This window comes from Megalobrama amblycephala, linkage group LG11 (assembly GCF_018812025.1).
Source record: "Megalobrama amblycephala isolate DHTTF-2021 linkage group LG11, ASM1881202v1, whole genome shotgun sequence".
NCBI lineage: Eukaryota > Metazoa > Chordata > Actinopteri > Cypriniformes > Xenocyprididae > Megalobrama > Megalobrama amblycephala.
This window is the reverse complement of record NC_063054.1, coordinates 25,975,478-25,992,858: the sequence shown is the minus strand read 5'-3', so window position 1 is coordinate 25,992,858 and position 17,381 is coordinate 25,975,478. Positions and strand designations below refer to the sequence as shown.

Genomic DNA, 17,381 nt, shown 5'->3' with positions numbered 1-17,381 from the left:
CTAGTGTACGTTTATAAAAGCTACTTAAATATCCTAATTGAACTAAGGCCTAATCCTGGCTTAGGCTAAGCCCTGTCTGTGAAACCGGGCCTTAGATCTCTAACTACAGTTCTAGACAAGACCACTGGAGTGGCATAAATTTTTCATTATCACTGACAATGTTGTCACTTTGATGTTTCAAATCGCAAACCTGATACTTGAATTAGAAATGATCATTTCCCTATTTTTTTATTTAAAACTTGAGGTTCCCACCGTAGACAAAAGGATTCAGACTATTCCTCTACCTCAGAGGAGGAGTTTGAGACCAATTCCAACTCTAAGCAAAAACGCTCCCATGCCTCAGCTTCAACTCAGACACAGACACCACAGAAGACTGTTCAGATGAGGCTAAAATGTGGCTCTTTGGAAACAGAAGAGGACGAAACTCAGAATGAACACTTCCAGAATTGGTCTACTCATAGTGCAGAGATTGCCAGGTTATGTGGAATTTTTTTTTTTTTTTTTGGTGTTTTATGTTAATGCATTAGGTACTGTGTGCATGCATATTTATGATTGATGATTTTTTTTATTTTATTTTCAATTTATACTTGTTTCCTTTAGGCTGAGTCAAGACCTGGCCAAAGATCTTGCCATTCTTGCACGTGAAATCCATGATGTAGCAGGGGATGGTGACTCCCAGGCATCCTCAGGCATAGGAGCTACCACTTCCCCAACTTCCATCCCAAATACCCCTGCATCTACTATCTCGACCAGAGAGGAGGTAGGCCAAACCTTAATTTGTTTGCTTGGTTAAATGACATCCCATCATTGGCCCATTCCAGTACCTTTTCAGTATGAAGCAGAACATGCTGCAAATGTTTGCATTCTCCTCATTAGCAAAACAAGGAGAAAAGGTAACCAAGCATGTTTGGTTGGTGAGTCCTGGAGAAGTACACCTCATAATAATTATATTGTGTCCCAAAAAGGATTAAGACTAAGGTAAAAGTTTTTTTTGTAATCTTGCAATCTTGCGTTTTGTTGTATATTTTCTCTTTTGTGCAGAGACCATTTGCATCATTACAGAGGTTCCTGTTACCTCAGGTGCTGAGTTCATCACTCATTATCACCAAGTGTTGTCCAAAATTAAAATACTTTCTCTGTGAACCAATATCAATGTACTAACAGCTGTCTGATGTCCAGCTTTGGAACCCGTTGTTGAAACTGCTGCCTTACTGATTTATTTGCATGAGGGAATTCCCTAATGCATGGAACCTCACTTCCAAACTCACTCCTAAGGCTGTATGTTCACAAAACAGCTTATGTTCATATTGAGGAGATTGTCCTGCTATGTCATGGAGGAATTAGAATCAAATTTGCTATGGCGACTGTGAACATAGAACCCTTTGCTATTCACAACTGAATTAGCATGATGATACAAATATCTTCTCAGAGTTTTATCTCTGAAGCTTCCATTATAATCTGAGCTCAGAGATGTTTGTCTGTTAACATCAAATTTAACCTGCAATTCATGTCCACGTGTTCTTACTGGTGCTTTCCCATCCCTGATTAATCTACAGCTGGTACAGCATATACCCGAGGCAAGTCTGAACTATCAAAAGGTTCCTCCAGGCTCAACTAGTCCAATAGACCAGGACTCAAATATGAACGACCATGACAGTTCCAGACGGCGTCCCTGGAACCGTGAAGAGGTCAAATTTGGTCAAATCCTTTGCTCATTACACAAATAAACTGATCCATTAGTCATTTGCTCAGGGTGTTACAACCTGCATAGCCAATGGCAGTGTCTCTCAGATACGGTATAGATAAATTACAATTACATCATTTTTCATTTTAACCTTTGACTTTTAATTTAATCACAGGTAATTCTGGACAATCTCATGTTGAACCCAGTCTCCCAGCTCTCCCAGGCTATCAGAGAGAACACGGAGCAACTAGCAGAGAAAATGAAGTATGAATTAAAATATTTCCTATATAAAAGTCAGTAGGCTGTAGGTACATCATAACCATAAACCACTTGCTAGCTGGAGATTCTCATTGAAGAGAATATGTGAAAATATGTGTAGTCCAGGATGTCCATTTTCACCACAAAAAAGAGACTTTGTGTATCTGCTAAAGATTGATTTTGTAGGAGTACACTAGCATATACAGTAGATAGCTTCAATGCTAGACCTGAAAAGCACAACACATTTTGATGTTCTTTAGAACAAAGTGTCCAGGGGCCGTATTCACAAAACATTTTATCGTACCACTAAAAGTTTGGGCTAAATTCCAAGCTCAGAGCCCTCAATCCTCTTGGACAGCACACCAAATACATTTTTACTCTATTCAGTCATCTGTAAATGTGAACTCATAGTGCAATTACCTGTAGCAGTGGTTTTCATATTTATTTATTTGTTAAAGATTTATTTTTGGCATCTCATTGTAGATTCAAATCTATAAATCAAAATGTATTGCATTTATGAAGGTTCCACTTTGAAAGGTTCAGCACCCAAGGCTCTATCGCTATTGCCTCAATGGTGTAAAGTGTCTTTGGGTGGATTAGGACTGTTTGTGATTTGGTCTTAGTGACTTAGGAGTCCTCTTGACTATTCCTAACATTTCACAGATTTAGGAGCTAGATTTAGTGCTAAAATGCTTTGTGAAATACTCTTAGAGCAAAAATTTAGGACTCTTAAAAATAATGTGCGTCTCAGTCTTAATTTTAGGAGTTTCTCCTAAATCGGCAAGTTAGGAGCTAGTTTTAGCCTTAAGATGTTTTGTGAATACGGCCCCAGGTGTTTTGTCTGTACTGTCCTACGAATATTGTGTTTCTTTTAGAGTTCTGTTTCATAACAAGACTGAAGTCTGGGAGGAAATAGAAGCAACAATCAATGCTGAAAATGAGGTTCCCATCCTTAAGACATCTAATAAGGTAAATTCTGTCCTGATTAAAGGCATTTTCCAAGACCAGACTTTCATTTCAGAGATTTTGTAATCTATTTTCCTTGCTTTGCAAGCAGGAAATCTCATCTATTCTCCAAGAACTGCGAAGAGTCCAGAGACAACTTGAGGGTGAGTTTATTAGCCTTAGATATTTAACTTTGACCTTGTTACACATTCTTGTGTTTTCTCTATATCCATTTGTGTTTTGTCTTTGCTATTCCTTAGTGATCAACACTATTGTTGAGCCTGGAGGAATCCTAAAGTTGCCCCCTATGGCAACTTCTTCCAGGGGAAAGAGCAAATCTGCTTCCAAGGAGTTTACCGGCCCCACTTCCTCTAATACCAATGCAAGTGCAAAGCGAAGTCCCAGAGGGCCTGAGGGAGGGCGATATGTAGTATAAGCATAGTAAACAACTGCACATCTCTTTGGAGACTGCCATATTCATGGCGTATTTGTAAAGTATTGTGAGACTATCTGTGGTGCAAATATGAGTCATATGCTTTCTCTAAGACTGCAGACACACTTCACAAGCTAAAGTAGGTTGTAAACATTATTCCTTTCAACAATTGTAATCAGTGGCTTGCTTGAACGATTGTCCGTATGCCATGTTGTCATTCATGATTGAGTGAATGCGTAGGTATTGTTTTGCCGTCTGTTTCCTTGTTCACTGTCAATCATGAAATGCACTTGGCTGCTACAAATCTACAGCATGAAAAAAAGGGTGAATACACACTACCTAGTACTTGCCTTCAACAAGGGCATTGCCATTAGCTTGCTTTGCAAAAAAAAGAAAAAAGATTTACCAGTTTTAAATATAATGCTATCAAAGTTATTAATTGAATATTGCTGCTTCTGAGAATATGGCTACTGTTGAATTCCCAGATATAGCAAGTTAAAATATTGTTAATAATAATCAAAAATATTGTTTAAAGTAATCAAACTTTGGCATAAATGTTTTTAGTACGGTGACTGTGAGGGAACATGTTCAGTTCACTTTTGTAGTAGCCACTTTTGTTGTAGCCATGAGATATTATCTTGTGGGAATGTGATATGTTGTGGCCACAAGATCCTATGTTAAGGATTTCTTGTGGCCACAAGAGCGCCTTAAAACAAAAATCTACCCACAGCAACAGTTTAAAAGTAACCCAATTCCACAGGAAATCCACAGACTTGGTAACATTGCGGTATTGGCCCAAATTTCATTATTCAAGTTCAATATCAATTAATTTGGTTATATACATGGATATATAGGCCAGTACATGTTAATTTTTCTTAAAGAAAAAAACTTCCTCAGCTAATGTTCAAGTCAATTCGTGTTAATATGTCGTGACCTCAACATGCTGTGGCGTTCCCAAAAATCAGTATCTCATGGCCAGGAAAAAAATAAGTGAACCGAACAAGTGTCCTCCTGGTTACCGTAGTTTTGCAAATACACCACATATGTCTGGAGTCATAAGGGTGTTTAAGTTTACGTGTGTAAGTGAATGCTAGATTATAATAGTATCGTGTGATGCTGTGAAGTGTTGTTGCTGTGTTACAGGTTAAAACTTGAAAAACGGGTTACCTTCACCCTGCCCCACTATATTATATGCTTTTATGATTGTATGCAACAAAGTGATTGTTTTTAATTTCGGATGACAAGGAGCTACCATTGATGACAACAACAACAACAACAACAACAACAAAAAACAGCTGGATGTATCAGGCTATCGCCCCCACGTTTACATTAGCCTAGCCTACATTACATAAGTGTCATATGTTCTATGTATTTGTGATTTTGAATGTTTTAAAAGCATCAAAATGATGTTTAAATATCCTGAATGAGATCCACAACAATAATGTCAGTAATATTCAATTTAGGAAATTGTTGAGTGAATTTAGGGTGATTGGGATACTTTTTGCTGTTGAAATGACTTGGAAAAAGTGTCCCAATTCACCCTGCATTTTAGTAAGGTAAGATGTTCAGCCAAGTTCTCCGGGAACAGTGTTTAACCATTCTAACCATTGGGTTAGAGTTAAAATTAGACCTTTGGGGTAAGATGCCCACCTGAATTCACCCAGAGTGGGATGTTATTACTAGTATGTATTGTATTTATTTATTTATTTATTTAATACTTATTGTAATCCATGGAGTTGCTATTCAATAATTCCATGAATTAAATGTACATGTCAGAAGTTTTTCAATAAAACCCATAGCCTAATTGAGTGAAATTATTTCATTTGAATTCATAGTGTTGCTATAATGACATATCTTCAATTAAAATATGGCCAATTAAATATGTACATATTATTATGCCTGTATATAAATCATAGAATCCAAGTTAAATGTATGACACCATGTTAGTATTGAATTGTATTTGCTTTGTGTCTGTAATTGTGATCTTCCATTACAGCATTTCTATTTTTTTTACCATTCAATGTTAAAAAGGCTCTACAAGTCAGTCTTGAAAAAATGTTTCTGCACTGAGAAATGATTGTACACAGTAGATTTGTTTAATGTTTTAACAGCTCACCATCGTTTGCTTTAGTTTCTTTTTTTACCTGAGTGTAATGAATGGTTTGATGTATGCAAATGAAATAATTATTTTGGAATTATTGCATGTGTGCCATATGCAATCTGGTTTTGCCATTGATGCTAGTAGAACTTCCAAACTCGTAACTAACAGCAACAGCAATTATCTTGTGATGACACAGGTTCGACATCCATGTTTCATTTCATATGACTCATACATCTACACTATTTAAATCAACTTGAATCAAACATCCTGGGATGAGCTCAAATCCAGCTTTTGCTAACATTTTATTTGGTTCTCTATCTTTTCTTTTATTATAAACAGAGTAATGTAAATTCATTTTAAGTTTTAACCAGATGTCACTGACATCCAAAGTGTATTGCAATTTTCATCTAATTTGTAATAAATTTATTTAAGCCATTAACAACCATTTTGCTTTTAATGGAACTACACAAAATAAATAGAAAAAAGTAGAAAAACTTTAGTGGAGAGAATCTATTTGAGATGAAAATGTGTTGTTCATGATACCTCTTTGTAATTTTGAGTATTTGTGTATTTTGAGACATATCCAGATCCAGGAAAATAATATATTGTTGGACGTATGTCCTCTCTAATACAAGTCTATTGTTGGCAGTATAAAATAGATTTTTTTTAAAGTAATTGTAGCAATACCAAATGAAGACTGGTGTGGGCCTCATTTATAAAACATGCGTAGGCACAGATTTGATTTTAGAGTGTGTGTAAGCTAAACATCCACGCCAACGTTCATACTGATAAACGGCCTTAGACCCTGACGTGGTGCTAAGCACTTTTTCACGTCAAAGTAGACGTATGAACTTTTCCTTATGACAGTGGATCTCATAAACCTTGCTTAAGGACACATTTGAACTTACAGTAGAGACCACTGTGGAGACCCAATTTCACAGTGATTGGCTAAAAATACTTCATCCTAGAATACTTAAATTTGAAGTATTAAAATAATATATTTTATATTTTGTCATTTTTGTTAACAATGCCTTTACCAGATGCGGCCATTGTGTGGCTTACTTTCATTGCCTTTTAAAATGAAAACTTCCTCATTGTCTCTTGCAGGTTATTTAGTGAGAGTACATTTATAGTTCAAGTAAATTGACTTGATTGAGAAATTAAGATCATGTAAGACTATTCCTTTGCCATTCATGATTCAGGAATATTCCAACACATCACTGATTCCCATTTGTAAAATGCCTCAGTGTGCATATTTAGAGCACCAATCATTTGATTGATCAATGATTTTCTGAAAGGGTGCAACATAAAACGGGACATTATTATTATTTAGAAACATATTTATATATTATTGTAATTCTGCAATTGTTCTATAATCAAACGTAAGGAAAATTATAATAGTTCAAACGCTTGCTTAGAATTTTGGTAAATTTATAAATCCAAAGCATGTTGTATGACTTTGGCTGGGTGAGGGATTCAAATTGTAAATACTGTATGAGGTATGAGATGCTGTTACATGTTTTGACCTGCTGCAAATCTGTTACCATGGCTCAGAGATGGTTAATGTTGTCATAACATGTATGCTGCACGTAGAATGAAGAAAACCTTCCATTAAAAGACTTTCATATCTGAATAACATTGGCATAAGAATATCATATTAAAATTAAAAAATGAACGGACACTGAAGCTTTATCAAGTTCTAATTTGTTTAATCCTTGGAAACAGTGTTGAAAGGAGGCATAAATGCTCTTGGTTTGACTATATAAGATTTGCATTGAGGCCTGCAGACCAGAGTCATTAAAATGGGACATGAAAAATTAGTGCAAGTCTTTTGCAAAGTTGAATTCTCTTCGGTTTTATTACGGAGTGAATCTTCCAGACTTTCCACTTTATGAACTGTATTTCTTGGTGCATTTGTATTAAGTCAGATAGATAGAATCTTAATAAATAACAGACACACACACACACACACACACACACACACACACACAAACAATGATCAATGAGAGCGGTTCTGAAGAAAATTACCGATTTCGCAAAGACCAGTCCATCAGCATTAGTCATGGGCTGCTAAACCAACAGTGTTGTTGTGACATTACCCAAAGTCTGGTGTTAGTGGCAGATATATCATGCACCACAATGACACATGGTAAGCTTAGAATATAATTAAAATGGTCATACTGTACTACTTGTTCTTATGTCTTTAAACATTAGGATCTAGTTACCTAGGTACAAAGGAAAATAACACTTGTCCCATGTATGCCATCTAGTTAAAAGTTGAGTAAAAACCCGTTTTCAAGTGGTATGTTCCACTTAGAATCTAGACTGTAATTACACTACTCTGCAAATATAGACTAGACTTTACTGTATTACATGAATTGAGATACTTTTGCCAAAATTTAAACAATCATAAAGTAGAATGTAACCTTTACATTTATGTAAAATAACTACTAAACACACACATGTACATCTACAATCAAATATGTGAATGGTACAACAGAATGAATGCATGTACAAGAATGTACAATATTTACACTTTCTGCCTGACATTCAGACCATAAAAAATCCATAGGTTTCTACTAGGTTTAACAGTAGGCAACATAAATCAAACAGTGTCCAAAATACCAGTAAAGTAGCATGCAAAATGTAAAGAATATTAGTTTTGAGGTTTAAATTTGCCAAATGATTTATTTGGCTACAGCATATGTGCTGACCATACCTTCAGTGGTCAAGACATAAAAAAATGAATGAAGCCAACAACTTTGTAGTATTTCTGAAACATAAAATACATGTACCTTAAAACAAGTGATTTTATCTTATGTTTTGGAATTTTTCTCTGAGGTTCTTGACAACACTGTGTTGACTAGCGTCAGCATTTTTCCCAGAATCCAATGCATTTTTAACATCATCATCATCTAAGTGTTCTCTAGGGGATGGAGCTTTCTCAAGTTTTTTGCACCTTTCAGTCTTAGGTAACTGTTCTGTCTTGGATGCTCCCTCTTCCCTCAGACGGTATTCCTCTGACTCTTGATATGCCCGACAGCGGTCAATGACAGCCATAATTGAGATCTTCTCACGAGAAGTTGGTGAGCGAATTTGGACGTAGCTATCATCTGTTGTTATTTCCTGTTTCATGCACTCTTTGGTAGGTAGGTCCATCTCTACTGATGGTGTAACCTCAGGTACTTTCTCAACTACAATTATATTCTTCTCATTTGGAAGGGTAGCTTGAGCAGAGACATAGTAGCCACTGCTTTTACTCTGAAGATTATGCAGATCACTCAAGTACAAACTACCCAATTTTTGGTCTAGAGAACCAGCACGATGCATTCGAGTCAGCAATTCTCCCGAATCCTTTCCTGGATAAAATGTGTTAATTGAAGAGTCTGTGCAGCCATTAGAGGTAACTAAGCGGCTAGAAGAACAGCTAGAACGTCTTCTAGAACTGCCATCGAACATTCTCTCTGACACAGAACGACTTTGGCCTACTAGTGGTTGAGAAGATGAGCTGCTAATGTGTGCATATTTTGAGCGAAGCTCACGGACATCTGGCCAGTTGAAGTTCTCAGGTGGAGGACTAATAGGACTCCTGGAATGAGACAGATGTGGGGACAAGACCTTTGGGCTACTGACAGAATTGGGAGTGTGGACTGGGCTGGGAGTCATAATCTGGGACTTCTGGTGTCTATCATAATCAGCCTGATCATTTGCAGCCATGGACAGCATCAAGTCTGGTTTACCTGTTAATCAAAATGCCAAATGTAAGTGGAGCAGCAAAACATAAGATCATTTTATGTTTGGATATATAGTACATTAAAGATTGAACAACATTAAGCAGAATCACTGCAACCAATATATATTTCAGCAACCAATTTATATTTAAAGGGGACCTATTATGCAAAATAGGTCTTTTTGCAAAATAAAACTTTTGCATGGTGTTTGGACATAAATGTGTGTGTACAAAACCACCCTATAATGATAAAAATCCAACCACTCCTTTATTTTAATCCCCATAAATCATAAGCAGTGTCTCAGAACAAGCAGTTTGCAGGTTCCTGGCAATGTGACTTCACATTAGGCACAGGAAAACTGGACAAATAAGACCTCTTTAGTACGCCTTCCCTATTCAAGTTACGGAAAAAAACGAAACTGGCACCGCGTTCGTTCCGTAAGTAGATTAGGGAAGGCGTAGAACATTCAGCGTAAGCGTACATGAACATCTTGGATGACATGGGGGTGAGTAAATTTATCAGGAAAAGTGTATTTAAAAGTGGACTAATCCTTTAAGCTCTTACAGTGATTTCCAGAATGAAAAGAGATGCTTCATATTTTGTGTGAACTCATTGGTAAACAGGCTTGTACTAATATAGTGGATAAAAACAAGAAGACAATATAAGTTATAACAGTAATTATACTAAACTATACCTGTTCTATCTCCATGCAGCATATATTCGCAGTTTCTGACATTATAGTGCATCCTGACTGACTCCTGACACCGGACACAACTCTTGAAGCTCCGCCCTCTTAGGCCAAGCGCAGCAGCTCATTTGCGCAGCACACTGAACGGCGCGTTTTTGCTCACCCCCAAAAAGTGGCAATTTTAACATGCTATAAAAAATTATCTGTGGAGTATTTTGAGCTAAAACTTCACATTCACACTCTGGGGTGAATGAGACTTACACATCAGAGACTTATTTTACATCTTTTAAAAGGGGGCATAATAGGTCCCCTTTTAAAAAATATTTTGAAAAAAAAAAAAAAGAAAAGATGTCAACAACTTCAAACTGGAAACCAACACAAGCATAAAAAATTATTATCAGCCATATGTGCCAGGTACTTGTACTTTAGTTAGCTCTATTCTGGCATGGAACACTAAATTGTCACAATACTTGTTAATTGTTAATATCCCGCTTCACTTGATCAATGTCATACAAGCACAATAATGCTATTTTGAAGATCTGCACAAAGTCGCATGCCTTGTCTTTGTCTATTTTTTAATTTAATTTTTTTTTTTTAAATGAACAGTGTCAAAAAAGCTGAAGCATGTTTTTGAGCAACACACAGTAGTGGCATTTCGTTCTCAAAAGCATCAGTGTTTTTAACCCTCTGGGGTCTGAGGTCTTTTCTGGGCCCTGGAGATGTTTTGACATGCCCTGACATTAGTGCTTATTTCTGTTACTTATAACATTTTAATGGCTAAAGTCTGATTACATTGTATGTAGCACAAACTCTGATACAAAAATATTATGTAAAAGTTTGCAGTTTTGAGAAAATTACATTTATGCATGGTAAGTGATTTTTTTAAGTTATTGAAATTAGACCATAAAAACAATATTGAATATTTGTTCACAAGACTTTTGAAACATGGATCTTGTAGCCTAGACTTTTTGCCACAAAACGTTGTGAAAACCATCCAGCCCACACATTCACAAAACCAAACATGTCTTACAAATTTTAAATCAATATATTGTGTTAGAAAGGCTGTATGCAAAGAGGCGTGAATGATCATGAATATTGATTCAGTGAACAAAGTAAATGATTCAATTACTCATTAGTAATACACAAAAAGACTCATTAATAATGCACAAAAAGACAGATTGTCTAGATTGCTGCAAACACAGATATCGGTTATATTCACAGATATGAAATATATTGTGGTATGGAAGAAAATTGGTTGTAAATGCTGTTTAAAATAAAGATTTGATTATAGTAATTTAATTATAGTAAAAGTCTGATCCATCTTACCCTTGTTCTCCTTCTCTGGCTTTTCTTCCACCACCGATAGAAGGTTCCTCGTGGCCAACCATGTATCCCCAGATTCCTGACTCCTCTGTCTCAGCATTGGTTGTGTGCACTTAATGCGTTGACTGTACTTCCTTGCAAGATGAAAAACTTTGTTTTGGGATGAAAAAACATCTTCTGCTGACTGAGTTCCTGTGTCTCTCTCATCTTCAGTTTCTGCTCTCAGCCTGATAATTTGGGGGGCTAGAGCTCTAAGGGGTCTAACTTCATCCTCCCATTGTCTGGGTCTGATGACATCATTCTCACTGGCTGCATGGTTTTCCTTCTCTTTACAAGGTGATGGTGTGAAGGACTCCTCTCTGATAGTGCTCAGATTTGAATCTTCAGATATAACCTGTCCATCAACACCTTTGGCTTCTGTCTTTTTACCAAGGTTGGGATCCTTCCTGGGTAGACTGGGACTGGTCCCTCTATAAAAAGGACTTTCTCTGGGCCTCAGTGCTTTGAGGTCCCCTTGACATCTAGTGACCTCTCTTTCCATATCTTGCCAGACTTTGATCATCTCAGAAGAGGAACGGAAAACCTCTTCCGGATGACTTTCAGTTTGGTAATAGATGGACTGAGGTTTCATGAAACCATCAACATCAGAGTCAAACCTAGTGAAATCTGTGGAAGCACTGATAACAGGATGTTCCAGAGAGGCTGAATTTGCACTCAAATTGGTCTCTGATAGAGCTGAGGTAACAAAAAGAGATTCTATAGCTTTATCAGGTCTAGATGTACTGTTGGTCTTCTCTAGGTCAAGGCCTTTATCATTAGGAATGCTGTTGAAACGACTAACAGAATTTCTAACAAGCCCACTTGGAATGTAAGTGAGGCTCTCTCTACGCTTTAGGCTAAAAGTAGCATCCTGGTGCTCTGCATTCTCATAGTAGCTCCTTATCTTGTCAATGAGTAGTTGATCCTGCCGGGAAAGCACTGAATCCCTTCTTCTGTAGATGCTTCGATCAGAGTCAAAAAGACTGTCGTCCCCTGATGACCCAATCATGAAGTCTGATGATGGAGGGGCTTCCTGGGTCAATGAAATGCCATGTGACTCAGAGCAGGTGCTAACAATGCGGGCATCTCCCAGACTTAGAGTGCTTCCAGTCCTGCTGGGAAGACATGGAGATGGGCAACCAAGGGAGCGCATTTCATCTGTGCTTATGCTACTACGTCGTGCGGTACAGACAAAGTGTTCCGCAATGGCGCTGGCCTTATCAAGCACAGATGATGGTAGGATGCTAGTGGAGTCTGATTTCTCTTCTACATCCTCCTCTTCCTCTGAAGAATCACCAGGTGTATCAGTTTGCTGTAACAGAGATGGGGCCTCTTCTGTCTGTTCTTTGGGACCTTTCTGATCATCTTTTTCCCTTGCCGACTCCAGATCCTGAATATTTGGGATCTGTTGGTCCACCTCTATGGACTCTGGATCACAAAAGGTGTCTGGCATTAATTTCTCAGTGGATCCCCAGTAAGAGGCTATTTTCAGGTTTTGAGATTTTTCCTTGAGAGAGTAAGAAGAGAAAGTCAAATTACATTTACAAGCAGAATTTCTTGATCTCTGGGTTTTGTTTAAAATATGGCTGGGTATCGGCAATAACCTCATGATACTTACTAAATTAACTTATAACCAGTAAGTACAATTCTATAATAATTAAGTAATATATTATATAATTATATAATAAATAAGTTACGTAAACAACTCACCTGTTCTGAGATATACTTTTCATCCATAAGATATGCCTCCACCTGTTCAACTGATGGGCCATTTTCTCTTTTAAAATTATTCCCAGTGACCTCACACCCCTCTTCTTCCTAACATAAAAATATGTTTTTAGCATTTATGGGTGTGTGACAACAATTCAATTTAAGTAAATGCATAAGAATATTTACACTTACACATATAAGCAATACAAGTATCAATAAGACAATTATTCTCAGTATCAATAAGAAAATTATTCTCAGTTAGAATCATTAGCAAGCCCACATGAAGTAGAATTTTCCAACATTTTCTGTGCTGATTTTGGGAGGAAAATCTGTCATTATCGGAAAATGTTTTGTTAGCATGGCAAAATGTGTTAACAAATACACAAGGGGCGGAGGATATGTAGAACTTTGTGAATGATGGGTAGTGCAATTCTGAATGAACTCTGTGGACTTTTCTGCACAATTATGTGCATGCAGATTGCCTTTTGGGCCTGGGAAAGGTTTCACCAGCAATTTGTAAGTTCTTAAACTGGAATGCAAGTTCCATACTAGAGGCTTAGTAACTACTAGCTAGTTTGTAACTCTATTTCGTTGCACCATTTGTTCTTAAGGCAGAACATAGTTAGTAGGTTGTAAGATCTCCATAAAGTAATGCATAATGTAGTTGAATAATATGACGTTCATCCACCATGATCTGAAAGCAGCCCTCAAATATGTGAGCAAAGGTTGTGTTGAAATGCTGTGAATTTCAGTTCCTTGATTCTAACTTCTTTTGCCTCACGTAATTAATGGTAAAAATATGTTTCCATGAAAATACAATATTACTTAATCATAAATAACATAACAGGTATTTTTATATGTATAAATAACAGTTAGAAACTGTATTTAAAATGAATAAGGATCATAAATAAATACTGTTGAAAAATATAACATACATAATGTTCTCTTTTAAAATGTGAGTGTAAATGTCAGCATTATCATATAACTATTGTCTGTCAATGATCGTCTAAAAGTCTGTCAAGTAAAACAAGAGCTTACTGATGCAATTCAGTCAGTCTGCTATTTTATTCCAACCATTACTCCTGGTTGGAGACTTCCTTAAATATTTAGTTATGACGCAGAGATGCATCTCAACTAAGTTTAATGGTGCAATGCAAAAATATTTAGTAGTGCCTATTTAGTAGTGCAAGTTGTAACTATGTGCTCCTATATGTCAAAACTAGGCTAAGTTGTAACTTATGCACAGCTGGTGCAATTGGCCCCTGGTCATTAGTTAGAAGTATTTTCAAAATAATATTACTTTGTATTTCTGTGACATTGCGCTAGAGAGCCACACACACTTAGAAATCTCGGTTGCACTTTATTTTACAGTACGTGCACTTACTGTACATGTCCCTGAAGTACAATATTTAATATCTAAGAAAGTACTTGGTAATTTAAGGTAATTTCATGGGTTGAGGTTAGGTTCAGGGTTAGTACCTAGTTATTGTAATTGTAATAATAAGTACATAGTATGTATTTGCGGAACAGGACTGTAAAATAAAGTGCTTCTCAAATCTCATTGGACTCATTGGATTGAAACATGGGTGGGCCAATTATTTTAGGTGTTATTATTAATATTTTGAATGCAAAGAAAAAAAATTTTAGCATTGAAAAACTGTTGATCAAACTTTTATCATTGACAATAATAACACTGTTACTAGAAGTTTCTCTCAACAAAGTGAAACGAAGCAATACAGTGAACAAAATTAATCATAAGTACCGTACAGTATATGCATTGTGTGCTGAATTGTAATAAGGTAACTCCTTGTTACAATTTTGTTTAGTTCCTCTAGCAGTGCTGACGATCTACAGAGTTAGCTTCTGCTTATATGAGCTGTTAGTGGATTAAGGTATTCTGTAAGAGCACATGCAACATGGTAGGGAGGTATGGCAGACATGCAGGTCAAGTTGCAGGTCAGGTATGACAGAATCCCTCTGGTGGCAGAGAACCTCACCGTTGTGAAGTCCATGGAAAGCAAAGCTCTGGCTCTATAGTGCCAGCAGGAAATGGCAGCCAACATGGAACTGGCAAAGTCAGCTACCTGGTTGTCCTCCATTAGAATATCGTCAGAGTCACTTTCCTCCCCCTCTGCTTCGTCCTCATTGTCTTGCATCAATCTGCCCTTCAGAGATGGCGAGCTATGGACTGGCTCCTCATTATCACTGGGAATCAGGCCTTCAAGAGAGTATTCTTCTCGTGCGACAGGCTTCTCAGCTGAAGACTCGCACAAGCCAAGAGAGCTAACACTAGAAGTGGCTTGTAAAGGCCGCTTGTCAGCGGGCAATGTCCCTTCGCTGTCAGAATGCTGGGGTCACAATGAAGTAACAAAGATTTCTTCTTATGAGGTACAAGGACATGACCCAAACTAACAGAAAGAATTCCCCTTGGGGAATAAAGGTGCTCTACTTCTTGAAAGCTGTTCATTGAGCTCACTCTAAAACCAGAAGTGGGTAGTAAAGTGCTACATTTACTAAAATACATTTACGTAAATAACTTTTCTGATAATGTACTTTTTTGAAGTAGGTTTAATGAATTAATTAAATTTTTTCCAATTACTAATAAGTATTTGTTCTTTCTCCCACCCCTGTTTAACACTTCAAGAAGCTTGTGGACAACAAAGTAAACATCAAAAACAACTTTGTACAGTTGTACACTTTTTCTTGTCATCTGATGTTGACAAATGTGTGTTTTTAGGCCTTTCTTTTTGGTTTTTATCAATATTAACTACATCTGACTGTTTACAAACAATTCTAAATGTTCATTTGGTTGATTTATTGGCTTCTTACCTTCAGTATTGCTGAAGAATTTACCCAGACATCAGATCAGCCAGATAAAAGAAAAAGAATAGAAGAGTTAAAAAAAAAAATAACAGAATAGAAGAGTTAAAAGAAATGTAAGCAAATTAAGTGACATTAGCCATACTTTGTAGAATTTCTTGCTTCCATTCTCAAATCATACAACATGGATTTTCAGGTTTTGCATTTTGGGAGTTCATTAAAACAAAAGGCGGATATTACAAATACTGTTTTTTTTTTCTTCTGAAATTCAGTTTTTCTTTTTTTCAGTTAAACATTTACCCTAAATTAAACTTAATATAATTTGGAAATAAATGTTTTACTACACTAGAAAATGCAAAATCTTTTGCACTGTATCTTTATGACATGCCAACAGCTAACACTAATGAACTTTTTATTTAAAGATATCAAAATGATATCTTTATATCCAGTTAGAACAGAATGGACACATGCAGATTTACCTGTAGTGTTCTTCAAGATCTCTTTAGACGGTTCTGGTGGAAAATGAAGTAGCAGTCCATTGGAAAATGTAAATTAATAAAATAATTTCAAGATTTTTTTTAATAAGTTTTATAATTGCAAGATATACAGTGTATTGGGCACCTACCTGACTGTCTCCGGCCTTGTCTAGAGTTAGAAAACTCCTCTGACTGGCACGACACAGACTTTTTGAGTCTCTCAGGGCTGTACCTATACTTTTTGTCTTAAATTTTATAAAAAAAAAAAAAAAAAACAGGCCCATGATTATTTTTTACACTTGTTTAAAAAACTAAAGGTATGAAACATGAAATGTGTTCATGAGTGGTTTTAAATACTTACAAATAGAATCCATCTCCAAGATTGCTTCCTTTGCCTAAAAGAGAAACATCCAAAATGTCAAATTGAATTTTGTGTTTTCAAATACAAAACCCAAGAATAGGCTATTTAATCATTACACACCTTTTGTGGTATCACAGCCTGATGGTTCTCTAGAATGAGCCGTTTAATATGATGAGCCCATAATTTTTTCTCCTCCACTGTTCTAGCCTATTGAGAATCAACTATTAAATGAGTTGTTCAATAAAAAAAAAAAATTCTTTCATTATTTACTCAATATCATGCCATTCCATGTTTTCCAGACCCTATTCCAGAATTTTCATCACAATGACAGTTCATTGTGAGCTTGAGCTGTCAAGCTCCAACAAGAACATCATTAAAGTAGTCCACAGTTATATGGACAGTCTTCTGAAGCCATATGGATAGCTTTGTGTGAAAAAGAGCAAAATATTTTTTTTGTCTGCAGTGTCATATCACTATCTTACCACTTCAGATGACCAAAGCACTGAGGAATGACTTTTTCTATAAGACTTTCTGTGTTTTCTGTTTCTAGACAGACATAGTCACTATGTCATAGTATGGCAAGGGCTGCGTAAAGAATTTTTAAAGAGTTCTGCATTTGTGTAAACAAAATGTTTGTATCAACATGACAGTGGCAGAACTATCCTTTTATAAATAAAAGATTTTTATTCATGTGAAGACACAAATCTTTGAAGACACACCTGGACAGTATGAGGTTGTTTGGGATGCTTGTAATGAGTGACACTGAAGCATAGCGAGTCCTTGGCACTCTCAATTAACATGAGAGTTGAGCA

At 36.4% G+C, this 17,381-nt stretch overlaps 2 protein-coding genes across 7 annotated transcripts in view; one reads left to right on the top strand and one right to left on the bottom strand.

The window, feature by feature from the left end:
- cep170bb (centrosomal protein 170Bb) overlaps positions 1-5,863 on the top strand; it is a 31,652-nt gene extending 25,789 nt beyond the window's left edge. Inside the window, 8 exon segments of the mRNA XM_048206980.1 lie at positions 245-476; positions 601-760; positions 1,042-1,080; positions 1,557-1,688; positions 1,860-1,948; positions 2,818-2,911; positions 3,000-3,051; positions 3,148-5,863. Of these exon segments, the coding sequence (XP_048062937.1) occupies positions 245-476; positions 601-760; positions 1,042-1,080; positions 1,557-1,688; positions 1,860-1,948; positions 2,818-2,911; positions 3,000-3,051; positions 3,148-3,323 (974 nt within the window). The 3' untranslated portion in view covers positions 3,324-5,863.
- Positions 5,864-7,255: 1,392 nt separating this feature from the next.
- LOC125278140 (pleckstrin homology domain-containing family G member 3) overlaps positions 7,256-17,381 on the bottom strand; it is an 81,257-nt gene continuing 71,131 nt past the window's right edge. For 4 of the 6 annotated variants that reach the window (XM_048206983.1, XM_048206982.1, XM_048206981.1 and 1 more), the window contains 10 exons: positions 17,289-17,381; positions 16,690-16,776; positions 16,570-16,603; positions 16,358-16,453; positions 16,212-16,244; positions 15,742-15,752; positions 14,910-15,260; positions 12,913-13,020; positions 11,167-12,709; positions 7,256-9,161 (listed from right to left, as the gene is read on the bottom strand). In XM_048206983.1, the coding sequence (XP_048062940.1) occupies positions 8,233-9,161; positions 11,167-12,709; positions 12,913-13,020; positions 14,910-15,260; positions 15,742-15,752; positions 16,212-16,244; positions 16,358-16,453; positions 16,570-16,603; positions 16,690-16,776; positions 17,289-17,381 (3,285 nt within the window). In that variant the 3' untranslated portion in view covers positions 7,256-8,232. The remainder of the gene's footprint in view (positions 9,162-11,166; positions 12,710-12,912; positions 13,021-14,909; positions 15,261-15,741; positions 15,753-16,211; positions 16,245-16,357; positions 16,454-16,569; positions 16,604-16,689; positions 16,777-17,288) is intronic. The other 2 variants (XM_048206984.1, XM_048206985.1) reach the window with 2 other exon arrangements.